At 38.4% G+C, this 22,403-nt stretch overlaps 1 protein-coding gene and 1 long non-coding RNA gene across 11 annotated transcripts; both read right to left on the bottom strand.

Moving 5' to 3' along the window:
• Positions 1-185: 185 nt before the first annotated feature.
• Positions 186-17,990, bottom strand: LOC141397300 (uncharacterized). Of its 10 annotated transcripts, none has more exons than XR_012411355.1 (10): positions 17,892-17,990; positions 15,308-15,453; positions 14,065-14,129; positions 12,360-13,980; positions 5,029-5,209; positions 4,485-4,926; positions 2,215-2,360; positions 972-1,036; positions 767-887; positions 186-612 (listed from the first exon to the last, which is right to left on the bottom strand). XR_012411355.1 is itself a non-coding variant. In XM_073973419.1 (10 exons), the coding sequence occupies exons 5-6, from the start codon at positions 12,055-12,057 to the stop codon at positions 5,181-5,183; spliced, it is 354 nt and encodes a 117-aa protein (XP_073829520.1). In that variant the 5' UTR covers positions 12,058-13,705; positions 13,860-13,980; positions 14,065-14,129; positions 15,308-15,453; positions 17,892-17,990; the 3' UTR covers positions 186-887; positions 972-1,036; positions 2,215-2,360; positions 4,485-4,926; positions 5,029-5,180. The 10 variants fall into 10 exon arrangements, 6 of the variants coding, with proteins under 6 accessions (XP_073829520.1, XP_073829517.1, XP_073829518.1 ...); XM_073973419.1 differs by having other exon boundaries at positions 186-887; positions 11,733-13,705; positions 13,860-13,980; XR_012411354.1 differs by having other exon boundaries at positions 186-887.
• A 705-nt stretch (positions 17,991-18,695) lies between these two features.
• Positions 18,696-19,548, bottom strand: LOC141397304 (uncharacterized). Its single transcript, XR_012411361.1, has 2 exons — positions 19,482-19,548; positions 18,696-19,397 (listed from the first exon to the last, which is right to left on the bottom strand). It is a non-coding gene; the product is annotated as an uncharacterized lncRNA (long non-coding RNA).
• Between the last annotated feature and the right edge of the window lie 2,855 nt (positions 19,549-22,403).

Here is a 22,403-nt window from a genome sequence, read left to right on the forward strand (position 1 = left end):
ATAACAGTCAATTATACTGACTTAAGGGGGGAAGTAAAAGAAAACAAAGAGAGAAAGGAAAATATGAGTTGACATGATTAGATCTTCCTTACAAAAAAATACAGGAAGATCTGCCCTTTTTGAATTTACCTGTGAAGAAGATTGGATGCGTGGCTCCAACCAACCAGCGAATAACAACAATACCGTTTGAATATAATGAACTTTATTTATAAATTGATACGAAAATATGGATTGATTTAACCTGGTGTGAAGCTAAAATCACTAAACAAAATACCAAATACAAAGTTATTTGAAGCCTAAAAATATTTGAATTTGAAGCCTAAAAATATGAATTAAAATACAATAAAAAGACTTAAGGCTGAAATATAGAAAGACAAAAAAATGATTTAAAACAAAAGTAAAAATACTTAAAAGCTAAAATACAAAGACTTAAATCTAAAACTAAAGAAAATACTTAAAACCAATCGTGAAACTAAACAATTCTACAACTTAAAGCTAAACAAAGATAAATCCATACAAATATAATCTTGGAACTCAGCGAGTTGGAGCCACACCACCGCCCATCCAGTCCAACGAGGGAGGCGCAGTTAAGCTTTGCCCGTCCGGCAGGCCCTGGTATCGTCCCCAATTGACCATTTACACCCATACTCCGGACAGACAGACGGACGACCAAGCCCAATAATTAAATTCCGAGTTTTTTGAAAAGAGAACAAAAAGATTGCATATTAAAAGGGGTAAACAATAGTGTTCAGTTAATTTTACTCACCTTGCTTTTTGGTGGACAGGTACACAACGTTGAATTGAGCTCATTTCAGGGTTAGGTGACCTAGTTTTGCTTTGCTCGTCGTCGAAGTGTAATCGACATCCATCCTTTTGTTTGTCCTTTCCTGGAATTAGAAAGAAATCACATACTTTTATTAATTTTAATCCGGAATATAATTATAAGCCAAACATTTACTTTACATACTTACCTACATATTGGGGTCGTCATCAGCTGCCTTCAGCATTCCATACTCCTGGTGCACGCCATAAGAACCTGAAAGGAAAAAGAAGAAAATTTGATTAGAAAATAATAATATAATTATTTTTATTCACTAAACTATGATTTGCATAACTTTAGATTTTGTTTTTTTAATATTTTGTTATTGAAGCAATGCTTGATACAACAAAATTTTGCTATGAAAATTGAAGGAATAAATATGTATTTTGAATCTGAAATGAAAAATATGTTTTCGGCTTAGAGCCCTTTTAAAAAGGTGGTGGTAATGGGATGAACGAAGGTAAGTAAAGGGTCAAATCTGGGACACTAGAGACAACGAAGGTGTCATGGCGAGAGAAGTTCTCGGTGGGAGGGATAAATCTCCTGGTTGGAAAGCCGCCAGGAGAGCTGTTTCATTAGGATAACTTAGTTCATAAGGTGAGTTCGACTGTTATAGTTTTTTAGTTTAGGGTAAGGTTTTCTTTTGACAGGCATATTTTAGGCCTCCTTGTGATTTTCCCCCTTTGCTGTGTTAAGACCGGTATGATTTCTTTCTTTTGGTCAACCGAATAGTCTGCGAGTGGCAAGAACCACCCCTCATCCGGCGAGCCATAGCCGCGCAAAACGCCAGCATACCGGCAACGCCACTCAAAAAGACAAATCTAGCGATTTTTCGTTCACTTTAGAACCTCGGTTGTTACAAAATGGCGCCCAGAACGTGGGGCCTGAAATATGTCTAGTAGTTTTAATAGTTTTAGGAATAGATAACTTTTTCTCGGTCATCTTCAGTAAGTCCCGTCTAGGTTATTTAAGAGTCCCTGACGCGTTGCTATAGTGGAGGTCCGGGAAAGTGTCATCTGTTCTAGTTTTAGTCAATATGATTGGGTTATCTTTCACTAGTGTCTTAGTTGTTAGGGTTAGCTCGTATAACATCTAATCGTACTAGTCGTTAGGAAACCTTTCATCTTGCATTTCAGTTTACTCTTTTTAGTCTAGTGTTTGATAGCCAATACCAACATTTACCGATTCTCCAAGTTTAGCCATCCTCATTCGTGGAGACCCATATAATTGAGCCATAGCGAGCTTGTAATTGTGCTGCTGCTCGGATGGGAATGGTGAAGATTGGGAGATTTTGCGAGTGTTGGCAAATTCCCTTAGGGAGGAATTTCAGCCTTTAAGTTGTAGTGTAAATAGTCAAAATGAATGGCTGGTTTTAAGTGTAAACGCTGACTTACCTAAGATTTCCATCGGTCCTGCGACAATCGTGGCTTCCGAACATGGGTCGTAGTTGTCATGGAATATCTATAGGGAGGTCAGTACCAGTTGTTCATTCCATTGTACAATCATTCATTTTAAGTTATAGCTCGAACTCACCATATACCTTTAAGAAATAGATATAAGATTGGTTAATAAAAAAGAATTCAGCAATAAAATAAATTCAACTCGTGCTGTTAGAAGGAAAACTGTTACAAATCCTGATGTTAGAAGTCTGAGAAGGCCGAAAACAACTGAAAAACCTGTTAATACAATTACTTCTGTTCCAGACTACCAGTCACCACCACCCTTAAGTCAAACTTATTATTTTGAAGAACCCGGAACAAGTCAGCAGCTAATACGTCAGCAGCTGCCACATTTATTTAATTTAAATGAACACGATTTGGATACACCACCAATGGCACCGCAGCATGATGCATCCACACCAATACCACAAACGCAATTCTTACCCTTATCTCCAAATCGTCAACACATTAGTCATCCCAGACAATTATCTTCAGATGTTTTGGAAGGAACTCCACGTACATCATTACCATCTTCGAGACCCTGAAAAAAGGAAAACAGTTCCACTTCTCGGAGGAGGCTAAGATGGCTTTTGATCAATTGAAGCAGGCCTTAGTTACGAGTCCTGTGCTCACCCATCCGGACTTCTCCCGACCCTTTTTTGTACAGTGCGATGCCTCAGATTTGGGAATCGGGGCTGTGCTGTTTCAAAGGGATGATGAGGGTGGCGAGCACCCAATAGCCTATTTTTCCCAAAAACTAACCTCCGCTCAGAAGAACTACTCTGTGACAGAGAGAGAGTGCTTGGCAGTGGTGATGGCCATTCGCAAGTTTAGGCCTTATATAGAACTTATGCCTTTCTCTGTCATCACTGACCATAGCAGCCTAAAATGGTTGATGTCGCATAGGGATCTGAGCGGAAGGTTAGCAAGGTGGAGCCTCCAGCTACAGGCGTATTCCTTTAATATTGAACATCGCAAGGGCACCCAGAACATTGTGCCAGATACTCTGTCAAGGTACGACATGGAGGAAGTTTCACTGGATGTGTCGTCATTAATAGATTTGGAGTCGCCGGCATTCAAATCCGACGAATACCAAGACTTAATAGCCACGGTCCAGGACAACTCCTCTCAACTTCCTGACCTGAAGGTCGTCGATAACCTAGTTTACAAGAGAACCCAGTGCTATGATGGTATTCCCTTAAATGAAGATTTTTGTTGGAAATTATGGGTACCTCATGAACTAACACCGAAAATAATCGAGAACGCCCATTGCCCACCCCGAGTATCACACGGAGGTTTCCATAAAACTTTAAAGAGGGTAAAGGAGTATTTCTTCTGGCCTAACCAAAATGTTCAAGTTAGGCACTTTGTAAAGAATTGCGTCGTCTGCAAAGAAGTTAAACCTGCCAATACAAGCATGAGGCCTCCTATGGGGGCCGAGATAGTGACAAATAGACCGTTCCAACGAATCTATATAGATTTTTTAGGGCCCTACCCTAGAACAAAAGGGGGAAATAGTTTTATCTTCATTGTGCTAGACCATTTATCGAAATATGTCTTACTGAAGGCCATGGCCAAAGCGAACACTAGCAATGTGGTTAAGTTCTTGATCAGCGAGGTTTTCCACAAATTTGGAACCCCCGAAACCATTGTTTCAGATAATGGTAAACAATTCTCCAGCAGAAATTTGTACAAACTCTTTAATTTAACTTCACTTAATTCTTCACCAACAAGCTCTAAATTGATGATAATTCATTCTATACACTTTTTTTAATCTCGTTTAACACTTTTGTTTACTTTATTTTGTTTTGATAATTTGTTTTTATTAAAGATTTTTAGCACTGTTTAGCTTTGCTCCGTTTACTCTACATATCCTTCATTCACTTCGAATCCATTATGGACATTTACTTTTCGAAGATGCTAGTTTCCGCCAAAACCACGTTTTTTCTGAATGAAGCTTTGTTCTATTACCGTAAATACATCTCATTCAATGAAGTCACCAATCCACACACACTCACACACATGTAGAATGCAATTTTTATTAGAAATATTTATTTTTCAAGAACGTAATTCTTCCAACATATAGAATATTGGCATTATTCAATATTTTGCAAATAACTCCTGTTGGCAAACCTGTTGGATTAAAACCCCTAATTTTGTTTCCACACAATCATTTGCGTAAAACACTTACCATTTGCCTACACAGAATACGCACACATACTTACATATGTACAACTTTTATTAGCCACTTGTAAAACTTTCCCAACATTTTCTTTTCTTGTCAAATATTAATTCTTAATTCATTTTATATTTTCTTTAATTTTCTCTGGCAAATAGTTGACAAAAATTGCGATATTTTTCATTTACAATAAACAACACTGGCACATACAACCGCACTATATGCAACAGCCATTTCATTGATAATTCTTTTTCTTTAATTTCCACACACAAAACACTTTAATTTTCTTATGTCCCGTCATGCGAGTAATTTTGTGTGTGTGTGTGGTTTCGAGCGCCTCCTTGCAAGGCAGCAAATAAAGATTGGCGATCCTTGGATGCAATAGCCAGGTTATATTCCAAATTTAGGTTGTATTCCACAAGTAGTATATAGTGATCCGATAATTAACTCCAAAAAATCGACTGCTACTCCAGGTAACAGGAACCAAACTAAGAAGATAAGTACAAAGGGTACTTTAGTTGCGATATCACAATAAGTGAACATTTAATTTGAGAATAATTTAATCGTTTAAAGATATTAAGACAACTCACGAAAACCTGGTTGAGACAGAGATAACCAAGTGTAACTAGTTCAAAACTTGAACTCCAGCTTGAGGCGTGAATAGCAGACAAATTAGTGAGCAAATTGTTGATATTGACATCAGCACTCCAAACAACGTATCCAAAATCGAAAGGACAGCAGTTCATGTATTTGTATGATTCTTCAAAAAGGCTGTTGAAAAGATATAAAAAAAGGCCAAAAGGGGGTGTGGGATCGGAAATTATCATAAGTATAGTTCCACGTCAGTTTAGGTAGAAAACTTAGCAACTAATATCACAGTGTAAAGTGCTTTTATGTAGTATTCAGGTGATGCTTTTTAGGATGTAGGTTAAAAGTGTGTAGGTTTAGGTTGTGGTGTATAATGTTGGGATGTAGGTTTTGAGGTATAGGTTTAGTGTTTGATTTTAAGGTGTAGGTTATGAGGTGAGGGTGTTAAGATGTTGTAACGTGACCGCTACATTGCAATCCGCCCACCTGATATTACATACAGTATCAATACAAAACTACTTTACAAGTGCATGCATAATCCCAACTTCATGCATAATTAGAACTCCATTCATACATTATTTAAACTTCAGCGTATTTCCTGGTTGTCTCGCCTTACAAATAATTCTCATTCACTCCGTAAACCCAGATGGATAAGATGTTTAGTTTTCGTCGCTGAATGGGTCGAGTGCTGGCGTTAAACGAAGTACAAGATAAGACGTGTGGCATTGTCCGCAGTCACTTGAACCGAACCTAGCAACAGCCGTCGGCCCTGCGATTCGTTCGCTCCTGTCGATCCGTTCGCTCCTTGCGATTCGTTCGCTCCTGTCGATCCGTTCGCTCCTTGCGATTTGTTCGCTCCTGTCGATTCGTTCGCTCCTGCCGATTCGTTCGCTCCTGTCGATCCGTTCGCTCCTTGCGATTTGTTCGCTCCTGTCGATTCGTTCGCTCCTGCCGATTCGTTCGCTCCTTGCGATTCGTTCGCTCCTTGCGATTCGTTCGCTCCTGCCGATTCGTTCGCTCCTGTCGATCCGTTCGCTCCTTGCGATTTGTTCGCTCCTGCCGATCCGTTCGCTCCTTGCGATTTGTTCGCTCCTGTCGATTCGTTCGCTCTTGTCGATTCGTTCGCTCCTGTCGATTCGTTCGCTCCTGCCGATTCGTTCGCTCCTTGCGATCCGTTCGCTCTATTGCCTAACTATACCCGACTCTTCTCTTTACAGAGTAGCAACCCGAAGACCACAGAGCCGACGCCTGCCGAGCCGACAGCCAACCGAATACCACCGAGCCGAACTACACATCCGAAGACTAACGAGCCGACAACCAACCGAATACCACCGAGCCGAACTACACATCCGAAGACTAACGAGCCGACAACCAACCGAATACCACCGAGCCGAAATCCACATCCGAAGACTAACGAGCCGACAGCCAACCGAATACCACCGAGCCGAACTACACATCCGAAGACTAACGAGCCGACAACCAACCGAATACCACCGAGCCGAACTACACATCCGAAGACTAACGAGCCGACAACCAACCGAATACCACCGAGCCGAACTCCACATCCGAAGACTAACGAGCCGACAACCAACCGAATACCACCGAGCCGAACTCCACATCCGAAGACTAACGAGCCGACAGCAAACCGAACTCGAATACCAGCGAGCAATCCGAGACTGTTCCCAATTCCACCAACCACTCCTGTTAATACTGAAACATTGAATATTCTGAATACTTCGTAACTGTATAAATAAAGCATTAAAACTTAACTAAGTGTTTTCCTTCCTTAAGGTTTGTGGGTCCTTAAGGCGACCCTGGCAACGGCTGAGCTGACCTCAGCCTTTGGTAAAACCACTCGTTATAATGTATGAACGTAGGGGTGAGGGTATTAGAGTATATGTATATTAGGGTGTAGGGTTAAGGTTTAGATAATAAAGAGTAAATATCACAGAGTGGGTATCACAGTATAGGAAAAGATGTGGTGGTTCATAGGTTCAGGTTAGCTTCCCTGATGAAATCAATGATGGCTTTTATTAGGCCAGCATCCTTAGTTTTTAGAAGGGTATTCAAGCTACAATGTTTCGTGAAAAGTTGGGGATATTTGTTTCTCAGCGTTGCGAATCTGCTGCAATTAAAGATCAAGTGTTCAGCACTTTCAGGTACGTTGCATACCTCACATGCATTGCTTCCGCAGGCACCAATGCGATGCAGATATGCTTTGTTGTAGGTGTGACCAACTAACAGCCTGTTGAAAAGTTTGGTATCACTGGGACTTAGGATAATCTTCTTAAACCAGGGCTTCTCATACACGTTATTAACGATTTCATAGAAAAAACGCCCCTTATCCTGGGACAGTTGTGCAAATTCAGCATTCCAACAGCTCTTGATTCTTATTTCAATCTGGTTAAGGGCTTCAGTAGGGGAGAGGCTAAAGTCCACCGGGGCTCCCACCTCTACTGCTTGCTTTGCCAGGTAGTCAACATATTCATTGAATTTGACGCCACTGTGACCTGGGGTCCAGACCACATGACATATCTCCAAACACGATTTCCTTACAATATCATGACATTCAGCAACAAGAAAGTTGTCACTCTCCACAGAGCCCAAAGCCTTACAGGCCGCAAGGCTGTCTGTGAAAATGACACATTTGTCATAACTATCTTCGGCCGCAATATCTAGCGCCTTTTTAATCGCATAAAGTTCGCCGAATGTAGACGAAGATTTAACATTTAGTTTGTAGAGAAATCGTTGATCTTTAGTAATGTTGAATACACATCCTGTGGCCATCTGCCCAAATGACGCATCTGTCGCAAACACAACGAAATTTTGTCGCCTGTAGTGATTAAGTTCATAATTGACAGTAGCCAAAACCATATCAGTGGACATATTTTTCTTAGTGCATGGCAAGATATTAGTTCTGATCTTCAGATTATCAGTTCTGGCATGGGGGAGCACTTTAGCCTTCTCAAAGATGTCTGCAAATTCGTGAAAGATCACACTGTAGCTAGATTTTACTCTCGGATTATCTGAAATTATATCATAAAGTCTTTCATTGTTCACAGCAATTTTCATAATTTCCTTGGCCGTCAGCATTTTGGCCCTATATTTGGGGGGCAATTCTCCTGCAAGGACATACCTTGAATGGATGGGAGTGGATTTTGGGACTCCAAGACTCTTTCTCAACATCTCATTTTGTATTCTTTCAATCTTCTTGTTCACATACTCTGGTGCATTAGCCGTTGTAGTTCTGGCATATTCCACCTTTGATCTTACAAAACTTTTGAAAGTGTTGAGCGATATTTTAGGATGCAAACCCCCTTTTATAGATGAGAGACATTTTAAAAGATTGATTCTGTTCTTCACTTCCTCGCTAATGTACTCATAATGGTCTCTAACTACCAGGGAGTTAGTTACAATTCTTCCCAAGAATTTCAGCTTCTTAACTTGTTCTACCTGATGTCCATCTATACATAACGAGATTTGCTTGATGCTGTTTTTAGCGAAATAAACCGAGTTTGATTTTGATGGATTGAATGATAGGTTTAAACGCCCACACATTCTTTTAAAAGCGCCAACCTTCGCTTGCAAGTGATCTTTGGCTAGGTCAAAGTCCTTATCAAAGACCATTATTAGAAAATCATCTGCATATTGGAATAACATCGTCTTACTATCTTCCAACGTATGAAGTTTAGCAGTGTACAAATTGAATAGTATAGGAGATAGACAGCTACCCTGCGGGATGCCATTTGTTACCTCAACTTCATCAGAACCAATTCGTAGGAATCTTCTGGACAAAAAGTTTATAATCCACCTTGAAATTTGTGGATTAAATCTATATTCATTTAGAATCTTTGCTAGAATATCAACTTTCACACAGTTGTATGCATTGCTTATGTCAAGAGATAAAACCAACACTTTATAATTAGCTTTTAGTAAGGCAACCCTGTGTAGAAACTCGTTTAAGCATGTAGCTGTCGACAAATGTTTGCGATATGCGAAACTTCTTACAGGAATGATATTATTTTCATCCAAAAAATCATTAATTTTGTCCTTTAGCATGAGGTTAATACATTTAATAAACACGGAGATTAGAGAGATCGGCCTGTAGTTTGAGATTTCATTCAGATCTTTGTTCGGCTTTGGTATAGGAACAATTTTGATGACTCTCCAGCTATCTTTGATGTTGTTGTCTATAAAAGCATCATACATTGCCGTCAGAACTGCCCGTTTAGACAACCCTGGCAGCGCTCTGAGCATTTCGTACGTAATCCTGTCCTCTCCTGCTGCAGAGCCTTTCTTTTTACCTTCTAGTACTTTCTCAAAGTGCTCAAAATCAAAAGAGATTCTTTCTTCACAATGCACAACTTCAAATTCCACACAATTCTGGGCCCCACCATTAGGCACCTGATCTTTTAAAAACTGCAGGTATGCCATGTTGTTGTCATTGTTCCAATTGCTTACAACACCCGATTCTCTGTTTCGAATGTTGTTTAAAAATCTCCATGCCTCCCTTGTGTTCGCATTTCTGTTTATCTCTTCAATTTTCTTTTGGAAGCTCTCAGCTTTCGCTGCTTCCACCATCTTCTTCCATGCCTCAACTTCTAATCTTGCATTTTCCAGGTTTATATAGCTGGGATACTTTCTGGCTTTTTTCACCGCAGCTAGCTGTCTCCTGTGCGCCGTCGTCAACTCGTCCTTCCACCAATATTTCGGCACCCTGTCAGCCCTTGGAACACTGGTCGCCGCTTCAACTTCCTCTTTCATTGCCTCCTCAATCATGTTAAGATCCGGCTCCAAACTCAAGTCCCCTAGAGCCTTCATCAGTTTTTTCTTGTGAAGGAATTTACCCCTTCTTCTCGATTCGGTTTCTATTTCAATGGACACTGGAAGATGATGACTTCCTCCAAAGTTGCCCTCAATGACATTCCATTTCGCAGCAATCCCGCTGCCAACAAAGGATAGATCAGGAACAGAGCCTTGTGAATCCAAACTCCTCCTGAAGGTTTCTCTTCCATTGTTAATACATAATAATCCAGTTTCCATGGCAATCATTTCGATCTCTTTTCCTTTTCTTGAGGTCATGTGGTCTCCCCAGTTCTGGTTTCTGGCGTTGAAGTCTCCGCATACAATAACATTTTCCAAGTTTTCCAGCACACTGAAAAGCCGAGAAACTTCTTCCTTGAACACTTGAAACGCTATAGAAGGTGGGAAATATGCTGATACAAACGTGAAATTTCGTTGCAGGTTTGTTGTTTTTATAATTATAACGTCATATTCCGTATCATATACAATTTTGGTGAACTTTATGTGTTTTCTTAGACCAATGGCTACTCCCCCATAGCCATCAGACCTAAACTTTTGTACTAAGTTGAAGTTAATTAGTTTATTGTTGTGTCTTCTGTCCTCTGAAAAAATTTCAGACAGAATGACCACATCGTAATTATGTTTGTTTATAAAGAATTCGACAAAATTTTTATTCCTTTTAAAGGATTGGATATTAAACTGAAATACTTTTAGCGACTCAATCATGATTGTTATCCAATACTCCTCTCTCCTCTTCATCTAGTGTGATGCCACATTTTTGAATACGTTTGTGAAAATGGCCCATAGCCTCCACAGCTACCTGATTTTCGGATTTTTTGAAGAAATCCGTCATGAATTTCAAGAGTTCCCTGGTGATTTTTTCCAATTCTGTTGTTTTTTGATCTTCCCTCACAAAGACCGGAGCTGATGGAACTGATTCTCCAAACATTCTGTTCTGCATCTGCACCCCAGGTTTATGAATATAGGGCTTTTTTGGTTTTTTTCGACACCGAACTATATGTGAAAGGTGTCATCATCTCATTGATCTCCTCATCAATGCTCTTTTCAGTATGTTGTTTTGATGCGCCACGATTTTCTTTCCTACTTGCAGGAAGAGAAGGGAAATTAGAATCATCCCAAAGGATGTCAAAACGATTTTGGTTGTGGTACATGTCAAGGACCTCCTTTTTGGAGAGCTTTTTGCGCGTCATAATTTTGTTTGTTGATACCTCTTTTTCCCACTTCGGACACTTTTTACTGTCTTTGCAAGTGTGATCCTTTCCGTTGCATAAAATGCATATTTTAACATTGCAATCCCCTTTACAGTTATTGTCACCGCATTTGAGGCACCTGGGATCCGATCGGCAACCCATTTTGGTATGTCCCAGCCTTCCACAATTGTAGCACTGACGAATAGCAGGATAGTATGTGCTGACTACCAGAACTGTGTGATTGAACACCACCCATGAGGGATGATCATCTCCATAAAAACCGACTTTGATGGTCTCCGTAGGTCTGGGCACAGCGCCATCTTCTGATTTTCTTACAAACCTCCTCACAGAGGCAACCTTTCTGTCCGAGACAATGCCCTCTAGAAGGTCCTCCTCAGAGAACGAAACCGGTACATTTCTAATTACCCCATAAGTCTCCACGAAATTCCTCGGGATGAAAGCACGCATCTTCTTTTTTTTAATTTCCTCATTTTTAACAAAGTCATTTGCTGACTCCATGTCCTCAAACGTTATTTTATACAGGGTGACACCAATGGCCTCGACCCGGACCATCTTATCCAAATCTTTGGATTTAATATCTTTGATTTTTTCAACGAAATACAAGCCGTTTCTAACGCGCTTGTTCTTAATATTTTCCACCTCACTCGTATCTACTAAAACCATGAACTTACCCTTATACTCCGTTGTGTACAACACAACCTCGTCATTGAAACGCCTCTTCTTTAGATCAGCAGTAACTTCTCCGCCACCATTTGTAGCATTGTCATGTCCACCATTTTCTTCGATTACCCTTTTCACACCTGCACCATCGCCATTGTCTGTAGTTGTGCTGCCACCAACATTCACATTTGTTGCTGCACAAAATTTGTCGCGCAAACCATCCTTTCTTCGTATTAATTTCTTTCTCACACCATCACGCATTTCTACATCACCATTTTGGCCGTCTGTGTGAGGTACAGACGCCATTGCGTCCATAACCTCAACTCCTTCTTTCATCGATTCCACAATCAATCAACTAATGAACAGCCACACCACTTTTCCAAAACTTTATGACGAATTCTTACAATGGTAAAATAAAATTACCACTAAATAATTTTGCTTCACAACCAATTGCCACAAAAGACAAAGGCAGACACCAATTTTATAGCTGCTTCACTTCTTCTTTTTCGCTTCACTTATTCTTTGTCGCTTCACTTACACTCTTATGACCGCTCTCTTCAAATGCTCAACCAGGAATGGCGAGTAATTTTACTTCTGACATTTTTTATTTTTCTTTAATAATTACGCACTCTACATACCTTTTAGTTTATATTTTCTGCGAAAACTTTTATTTTCCCGAATTCACTTTTTTTCACGACCGCCGGAATTTAACAATAGACGCCACAACCATCTTTTCCATTCATAAACGTCAGATTCATTCATATGTCTTTTACGTTGGCCTAATCCAATTGCGCAGCGTACGGCGTCATTATGCACATTGTTCACACAAAGTTGTATAAATTGACCAAACTATGTTCACATAAAGTTCTATAAATCAATCGATTTTTACGACGCGTAGCGTATGGCGTACGCCCACACAATACATAGTTACACCAGGTTTACATAGACCAAGAAGTATATTAATCATGATGATTTAACCAATTTTTATTGGAAAAAATGGAGATTGAGTGTCAGAGTGGCCAGATCGGTATAAATAGAGTTGCCAAACCGTTGTTTTCATACCAATTTCATATTCAAAGAGATTTTTGTCAAGTTTTATTATTTTTGATGTCGCACTTTTTCCCTCCTATCCTTGGATAATGATATCGGCAGGATAGTTGGCTTTGTGGGGTGCGCCTCTTAAGGGTTAACTTATCCTAAATAAGAAGAAGAATACATGATTGATAACATTGATCATCTAACAAAACAGCTGTTTGTATAACAGTCAATTATACTGACTTAAGGGGGGGAAGTAAAAGAAAACAAAGAGAGAAAGGAAAATATGAGTTGACATGATTAGATCTTCCTTACAAAAAAATACAGGAAGATCTGCCCTTTTTGAATTTACCTGTGAAGAAGATTGGATGCGTGGCTCCAACCAACCAGCGAATAACAACAATACCGTTTGAATATAATGAACTTTATTTATAAATTGATACGAAAATATGGATTGATTTAACCTGGTGTGAAGCTAAAATCACTAATGGGTATTCTACACGATATGTTTTTTACATATGGATTGTCACTTTGGATATACATTTTGTATATAAAAAGTGACAACCCATATGTAAAAAACATATCGTGTAGAATACCCATAAACAAAATACCAAATACAAAGTTATTTGAAGCCTAAAAATATTTGAATTTGAAGCCTAAAAATATGAATTAAAATACAATAAAAAGACTTAAGGCTGAAATATAGAAAGACAAAAAAATGATTTAAAACAAAAGTAAAAATACTTAAAAGCTAAAATACAAAGACTTAAATCTAAAACTAAAGAAAATACTTAAAACCAATCGTGAAACTAAACAATTCTACAACTTAAAGCTAAACAAAGATAAATCCATACAAATATAATCTTGGAACTCAGCGAGTTGGAGCCACACCACCGCCCATCCAGTCCAACGAGGGAGGCGCAGTTAAGCTTTGCCCGTCCGGCAGGCCCTGGTATCGTCCCCAATTGACCATTTACACCCATACTCCGGACAGACAGACGGACGACCAAGCCCAATAATTAAATTCCGAGTTTTTTGAAAAGAGAACAAAAAGATTGCATATTAAAAGGGGTAAACAATAGTGTTCAGTTAATTTTACTCACCTTGCTTTTTGGTGGACAGGTACACAACGTTGAATTGAGCTCATTTCAGGGTTAGGTGACCTAGTTTTGCTTTGCTCGTCGTCGAAGTGTAATCGACATCCATCCTTTTGTTTGTCCTTTCCTGGAATTAGAAAGAAATCACATACTTTTATTAATTTTAATCCGGAATATAATTATAAGCCAAACATTTACTTTACATACTTACCTACATATTGGGGTCGTCATCAGCTGCCTTCAGCATTCCATACTCCTGGTGCACGCCATAAGAACCTGAAAGGAAAAAGAAGAAAATTTGATTAGAAAATAATAATATAATTATTTTTATTCACTAAACTATGATTTGCATAACTTTAGATTTTGTTTTTTTAATATTTTGTTATTGAAGCAATGCTTGATACAACAAAATTTTGCTATGAAAATTGAAGGAATAAATATGTATTTTGAATCTGATATGAAAAATATGTTTTCGGCTTAGAGCCCTTTTAAAAAGGTGGTGTTAATGGGATGAACGAAGGTAAGTAAAGGGTCAAATCTGGGACACTAGAGACAACGAAGGTGTCATGGCGAGAGAAGTTCTCGGTGGGAGGGATAAATCTCCTGGTTGGAAAGCCGCCAGGAGAGCTGTTTCATTAGGATAACTTAGTTCATAAGGTGAGTTCGACTGTTATAGTTTTTTAGTTTAGGGTAAGGTTTTCTTTTGACAGGCATATTTTAGGCCTCCTTGTGATTTTCCCCCTTTGCTGTGTTAAGACCGGTATGATTTCTTTCTTTTGGTCAACCGAATAGTCTGCGAGTGGCAAGAACCACCCCTCATCCGGCGAGCCATAGCCGCGCAAAACGCCAGCATACCGACAACGCCACTCAAAAAGACAAATCTAGCGATTTTTCGTTCACTTTAGAACCTCGGTTGTTACAAAATGGCGCCCAGAACGTGGGGCCTGAAATATGTCTAGTAGTTTTAATAGTTTTAGGAATAGATAACTTTTTCTCGGTCATCTTCAGTAAGTCCCGTCTAGGTTATTTAAGAGTCCCTGACGCGTTGCTATAGTGGAGGTCCGGGAAAGTGTCATCTGTTCTAGTTTTAGTCAATATGATTGGGTTATCTTTCACTAGTGTCTTAGTTGTTAGGGTTAGCTCGTATAACATCTAATCGTACTAGTCGTTAGGAAACCTTTCATCTTGCATTTCAGTTTACTCTTTTTAGTCTAGTGTTTGATAGCCAATACCAACATTTACCGATTCTCCAAGTTTAGCCATCCTCATTCGTGGAGACCCATATAATTGAGCCATAGCGAGCTTGTAATTGTGCTGCTGCTCGGATGGGAATGGTGAAGATTGGGAGATTTTGCGAGTGTTGGCAAATTCCCTTAGGGAGGAATTTCAGCCTTTAAGTTGTAGTGTAAATAGTCAAAATGAATGGCTGGTTTTAAGTGTAAACGCTGACTTACCTAAGATTTCCATCGGTCCTGCGACAATCGTGGCTTCCCAACATGGGTCGTAGTTGTCATGGAATATCTATAGGGAGGTCAGTACCAGTTGTTCATTCCATTGTACAATCATTCATTTTAAGTTATAGCTCGAACTCACCATATACCTTTAAGAAATAGATATAAGATTGGTTAATAAAAAAGAATTCAGCAATAAAATAAATTCAACTCGTGCTGTTAGAAGGAAAACTGTTACAAATCCTGATGTTAGAAGTCTGAGAAGGCCGAAAACAACTGAAAAACCTGTTAATACAATTACTTCTGTTCCAGACTACCAGTCACCACCACCCTTAAGTCAAACTTATGATTTTGAAGAACCCGGAACAAGTCAGCAGCTAATACGTCAGCAGCTGCCACATTTATTTAATTTAAATGAACACGATTTGGATACACCACCAATGGCACCGCAGCATGATGCATCCACACCAATACCACAAACGCAATTCTTACCCTTATCTCCAAATCGTCAACACATTAGTCATCCCAGACAATTATCTTCAGATGTTTTGGAAGGAACTCCACGTACATCATTACCATCTTCGAGACCCTGAAAAAAGGAAAACAGTTCCACTTCTCGGAGGAGGCTAAGATGGCTTTTGATCAATTGAAGCAGGCCTTAGTTACGAGTCCTGTGCTCACCCATCCGGACTTCTCCCGACCCTTTTTTGTACAGTGCGATGCCTCAGATTTGGGAATCGGGGCTGTGCTGTTTCAAAGGGATGATGAGGGTGGCGAGCACCCAATAGCCTATTTTTCCCAAAAACTAACCTCCGCTCAGAAGAACTACTCTGTGACAGAGAGAGAGTGCTTGGCAGTGGTGATGGCCATTCGCAAGTTTAGGCCTTATATAGAACTTATGCCTTTCTCTGTCATCACTGACCATAGCAGCCTAAAATGGTTGATGTCGCATAGGGATCTGAGCGGAAGGTTAGCAAGGTGGAGCCTCCAGCTACAGGCGTATTCCTTTAATATTGAACATCGCAAGGGCACCCAGAACATTGTGCCAGATACTCTGTCAAGGTACGACATGGAGGAAGTTTCACTGGATGTGTCGTCATTAATAGATTTGGAGTCGCCGGCATTCAAATCCGACGAATACCAAGACTTAATAGCCACGGTCCAGGACAACTCCTCTCAACTTCCTGACCTGAAGGTCGTCGATAACCTAGTTTACAAGAGAACCCAGTGCTATGATGGTATTCCCTTAAATGAAGATTTTTGTTGGAAATTATGGGTACCTCATGAACTAACACCGAAAATAATCGAGAACGCCCATTGCCCACCCCGAGTATCACACGGAGGTTTCCATAAAACTTTAAAGAGGGTAAAGGAGTATTTCTTCTGGCCTAACCAAAATGTTCAAGTTAGGCACTTTGTAAAGAATTGCGTCGTCTGCAAAGAAGTTAAACCTGCCAATACAAGCTTGAGGCCTCCTATGGGGGCCGAGATAGTGACAAATAGACCGTTCCAACGAATCTATATAGATTTTTTAGGGCCCTACCCTAGAACAAAAGGGGGAAATAGTTTTATCTTCATTGTGCTAGACCATTTATCGAAATATGTCTTACTGAAGGCCATGGCCAAAGCGAACACTAGCAATGTGGTTAAGTTCTTGATCAGCGAGGTTTTCCACAAATTTGGAACCCCCGAAACCATTGTTTCAGATAATGGTAAACAATTCTCCAGCAGAAATTTGTACAAACTCTTTAATTTAACTTCACTTAATTCTTCACCAACAAGCTCTAAATTGATGATAATTCATTCTATACACTTTTTTTAATCTCGTTTAACACTTTTGTTTACTTTATTTTGTTTTGATAATTTGTTTTTATTAAAGATTTTTAGCACTGTTTAGCTTTGCTCCGTTTACTCTACATATCCTTCATTCACTTCGAATCCATTATGGACATTTACTTTTCGAAGATGCTAGTTTCCGCCAAAACCACGTTTTTTCTGAATGAAGCTTTGTTCTATTACCGTAAATACATCTCATTCAATGAAGTCACCAATCCACACACACTCACACACATGTAGAATGCAATTTTTATTAGAAATATTTATTTTTCAAGAACGTAATTCTTCCAACATATAGAATATTGGCATTATTCAATATTTTGCAAATAACTCCTGTTGGCAAACCTGTTGGATTAAAACCCCTAATTTTGTTTCCACACAATCATTTGCGTAAAACACTTACCATTTGCCTACACAGAATACGCACACATACTTACATATGTACAACTTTTATTAGCCACTTGTAAAACTTTCCCAACATTTTCTTTTCTTGTCAAATATTAATTCTTAATTCATTTTATATTTTCTTTAATTTTCTCTGGCAAATAGTTGACAAAAATTGCGATATTTTTCATTTACAATAAACAACACTGGCACATACAACCGCACTATATGCAACAGCCATTTCATTGATAATTCTTTTTCTTTAATTTCCACACACAAAACACTTTAATTTTCTTATGTCCCGTCATGCGAGTAATTTTACTTCTAACATTTTTATTTTTCTTTAATAATTACGCACTCTACATACCTTTTAGTTTATATTTTCTGCGAAAACTTTTATTTTCCCGAATTCACTTTTTTTCACGACCGCCGGAATTTAACAATAGACGCCACAACCATCTTTTCCATTCATAAACGTCAGATTCATTCATATGTCTTTTACGTTGGCCTAATCCAACTGCGCAGCGTACGGCGTCATTATGCACATTGTTCACACAAAGTTGTATAAATTGACCAAACTATGTTCACATAAAGTTCTATAAATCAATCGATTTTTACGACGCGTAGCGTATGGCGTACGCCCACACAATACATAGTTACACCAGGTTTACATAGACCAAGAAGTATATTAATCATGATGATTTAACCAATTTTTATTGGAAAAAATGGAGATTGAGTGTCAGAGTGGCCAGATCGGTATAAATAGAGTTGCCAAACCGTTGTTTTCATACCAATTTCATATTCAAAGAGATTTTTGTCAAGTTTTATTATTTTTGATGTCGCACTTTTTCCCTCCTATCCTTGGATAATGATATCGGCAGGATAGTTGGCTTTGTGGGGTGCGCCTCTTAAGGGTTAACTTATCCTAAATAAGAAGAAGAATACATGATTGATAACATTGATCATCTAACAAAACAGCTGTTTGTATAACAGTCAATTATACTGACTTAAGGGGGGAAGTAAAAGAAAACAAAGAGAGAAAGGAAAATATGAGTTGACATGATTAGATCTTCCTTACAAAAAAATACAGGAAGATCTGCCCTTTTTGAATTTACCTGTGAAGAAGATTGGATGCGTGGCTCCAACCAACCAGCGAATAACAACAATACCGTTTGAATATAATGAACTTTATTTATAAATTGATACGAAAATATGGATTGATTTAACCTGGTGTGAAGCTAAAATCACTAAACAAAATACCAAATACAAAGTTATTTGAAGCCTAAAAATATTTGAATTTGAAGCCTAAAAATATGAATTAAAATACAATAAAAAGACTTAAGGCTGAAATATAGAAAGACAAAAAAATGATTTAAAACAAAAGTAAAAATACTTAAAAGCTAAAATACAAAGACTTAAATCTAAAACTAAAGAAAATACTTAAAACCAATCGTGAAACTAAACAATTCTACAACTTAAAGCTAAACAAAGATAAATCCATACAAATATAATCTTGGAACTCAGCGAGTTGGAGCCACACCACCGCCCATCCAGTCCAACGAGGGAGGCGCAGTTAAGCTTTGCCCGTCCGGCAGGCCCTGGTATCGTCCCCAATTGACCATTTACACCCATACTCCGGACAGACAGACGGACGACCAAGCCCAATAATTAAATTCCGAGTTTTTTGAAAAGAGAACAAAAAGATTGCATATTAAAAGGGGTAAACAATAGTGTTCAGTTAATTTTACTCACCTTGCTTTTTGGTGGACAGGTACACAACGTTGAATTGAGCTCATTTCAGGGTTAGGTGACCTAGTTTTGCTTTGCTCGTCGTCGAAGTGTAATCGACATCCATCCTTTTGTTTGTCCTTTCCTGGAATTAGAAAGAAATCACATACTTTTATTAATTTTAATCCGGAATATAATTATAAGCCAAACATTTACTTTACATACTTACCTACATATTGGGGTCGTCATCAGCTGCCTTCAGCATTCCATACTCCTGGTGCACGCCATAAGAACCTGAAAGGAAAAAGAAGAAAATTTGATTAGAAAATAATAATATAATTATTTTTATTCACTAAACGATGATTTGCATAACTTTAGATTTTGTTTTTTTAATATTTTGTTATTGAAGCAATGCTTGATACAACAAAATTTTGCTATGAAAATTGAAGGAATAAATATGTATTTTGAATCTGAAATGAAAAATATGTTTTCGGCTTAGAGCCCTTTTAAAAAGGTGGTGGTAATGGGATGAACGAAGGTAAGTAAAGGGTCAAATCTGGGACACTAGAGACAACGAAGGTGTCATGGCGAGAGAAGTTCTCGGTGGGAGGGATAAATCTCCTGGTTGGAAAGCCGCCAGGAGAGCTGTTTCATTAGGATAACTTAGTTCATAAGGTGAGTTCGACTGTTATAGTTTTTTAGTTTAGGGTAAGGTTTTCTTTTGACAGGCATATTTTAGGCCTCCTTGTGATTTTCCCCCTTTGCTGTGTTAAGACCGGTATGATTTCTTTCTTTTGGTCAACCGAATAGTCTGCGAGTGGCAACAACCACCCCTCATCCGGCGAGCCATAGCCGCGCAAAACGCCAGCATACCGGCAACGCCACTCAAAAAGACAAATCTAGCGATTTTTCGTTCACTTTAGAACCTCGGTTGTTACAAACTTCTCTATAACGTAGCAGTTGGGGACCGGCAAAATACTACGTTATAGAGAAAATTCGTTATAGAGCAACCGGGAAAATGGCAATTCAGTCATTTTAAAGCAATGAAATGAAACTATGCATATTGGTCGATGGAAATTTAACGTAATTTGAATCAATTTTTATTCTAACAGCGTTGATAAATGAGTTTTTCTTCTTTTTTATTAATTATTAACCTCAATAAAAAAGAGGGTTGATGAATGTGTTTTGTTTCACATTTATTGTGTTAACTAAAATGAATGTTTTTTTTTTTTCAAAATTCGTTAGAGATAATTTTGTGTGAAATTTCCAACTGAGCATTAAAAAAGCTTAGTTATAAGGAAGTGCGCTATAGAGAGGTTAGAATAGGTGAAAATGGATGGGAAAAAGTTGTGTTTTCAGTTATTCATTATAGAGAAAAAAATCATTATAGGGAAGTTCGTTATAGAGAAGTTCGACTGTACTTTTCTCTGCCATGAAAGATTGCTGAGCTATGTTTCCAAGGAATGGGACAGAATATCATCTGTGGTTTAAATCCAAAACCGATTTATGTATATATGTATTTGTTTTAAAGGTGCCTTTGGTACTCTGTTTGCTATGGGACAACATTTTAACAAAGTATACATGCCTTTCGCTGGATATACGAAAAATGTGTGCAAATTAGGACCAACATTTCTTGAAATTTTTGTATATTCATAAGAGGTATGCTTATCTCGTACCATTGTATTAACAATTCATTTTATTTAATGAATACAAATTGATAAAATGTTTTGAATAGGCTATTTTTATGCAATCTAATAAACGAATTTCTATTAAAAACAACAAATAACAATTTATATAATTGCGCGATAGCTATGAAATTGATTGCCTTCAGAAAATTAAAATATATATGTATGTACGTACAATGCACATATCGTACCTGTTCTACAAAAGGATAGTAACTCAATATTTTCAAATTTCCACATTTTATTAAAAAAAAAACTATACATAATGCTCAACTGCACCCACTGTAAACTCTCCCATTATTTTGTCTACTCTTTCTGCATAAAAAACGTTATGTCACTCTTCATGTCTTCAGAGGTACTAGTAATATACCAGCAGTTTTTGTCTCTACTGAAAAACAAGAAATTTGGAGTTACTACCCTTTTTTGAAAAGGTGCGATATGTATGTATCTTTATATTTTAGATAATTATTTGAAATATGACGGGAATGTTTTACATTGCAGTATAATATTGGTAGACAAATAAATAACTGTAATTTCGGAATATAAGCAAAATACTTTTTCCATCTAACTCGGTCTGGAGTTTATAATTTAAGTAGATCCTAATTTAATCCGATTTTTTACTTTTGTGAAATGTCTACAAGATTTATTTTGAGAATTTGAAACAGGACAAATTAATGGGCCGATTCCGTACAGCGAGGCGAGTCATGTCGCGTCGTCTATCGTCTCTGTGACAAAATTTAAAAAATGCACTACGTACAGCGATAGAAAATAATCGTCGATAACAAGTTATTTTTATTTTTTTTATTTTATATTTATTCGTTAGTAAAAATGTACGGCGACAGCTAATTTGTTGTCGCCGGAAAATGAACATTTCGGCGACAAAATTTGACGACGTCAGGCGATATTGCCATACGGAATCGAAAAATTGCATTTCGCAACGCGACACGACTCGCCTCGCTGTACGGAATCGGCCCATAAGTTATCGTTGCATTTACTCATTGCCCTCGGATTCCAAGTTTTATGTATGTACATACATATGTATGTCGTATGCACAAACCACGTCCGTTGTGTAGCAATTGAGAAACTGAAACTATCATTTAAGTAACAACACACGGGGAGTTTACATTTTTAATCGGGCTGAAAAATAAATTGTTAGTTTTTGGCTGAGTAGATTGATAGCTCTACGTTTTGCACGCTCAATGATGACGCCCCTACCAGAATTAGCGGAGTCGGAATAAGTGAATTGCGGGCAAAGGTGCTCAAGTCATTTTAGTCGACAGTTTGTCGAGCACCCCGGGAGTGACAGGGCGAAGAGAAAATAGTACGTCTTCCTGCTGAGGAGGAACCACTACAATTTACAATTGGTGATGTTGCAAATGCGGTTAGGAAAGCTAAATTACACCAAGCGTCGGGTTCTGACGGTATTTTATGCTTACGCTGAAACAGCTTGATCAGCCGGGAATTGAGTA

This window comes from Musca autumnalis, unplaced genomic scaffold (genome assembly GCF_047663935.1).
Source record: "Musca autumnalis isolate F117 unplaced genomic scaffold, ASM4766393v1 scaffold_3, whole genome shotgun sequence".
NCBI lineage: Eukaryota > Metazoa > Arthropoda > Insecta > Diptera > Muscidae > Musca > Musca autumnalis.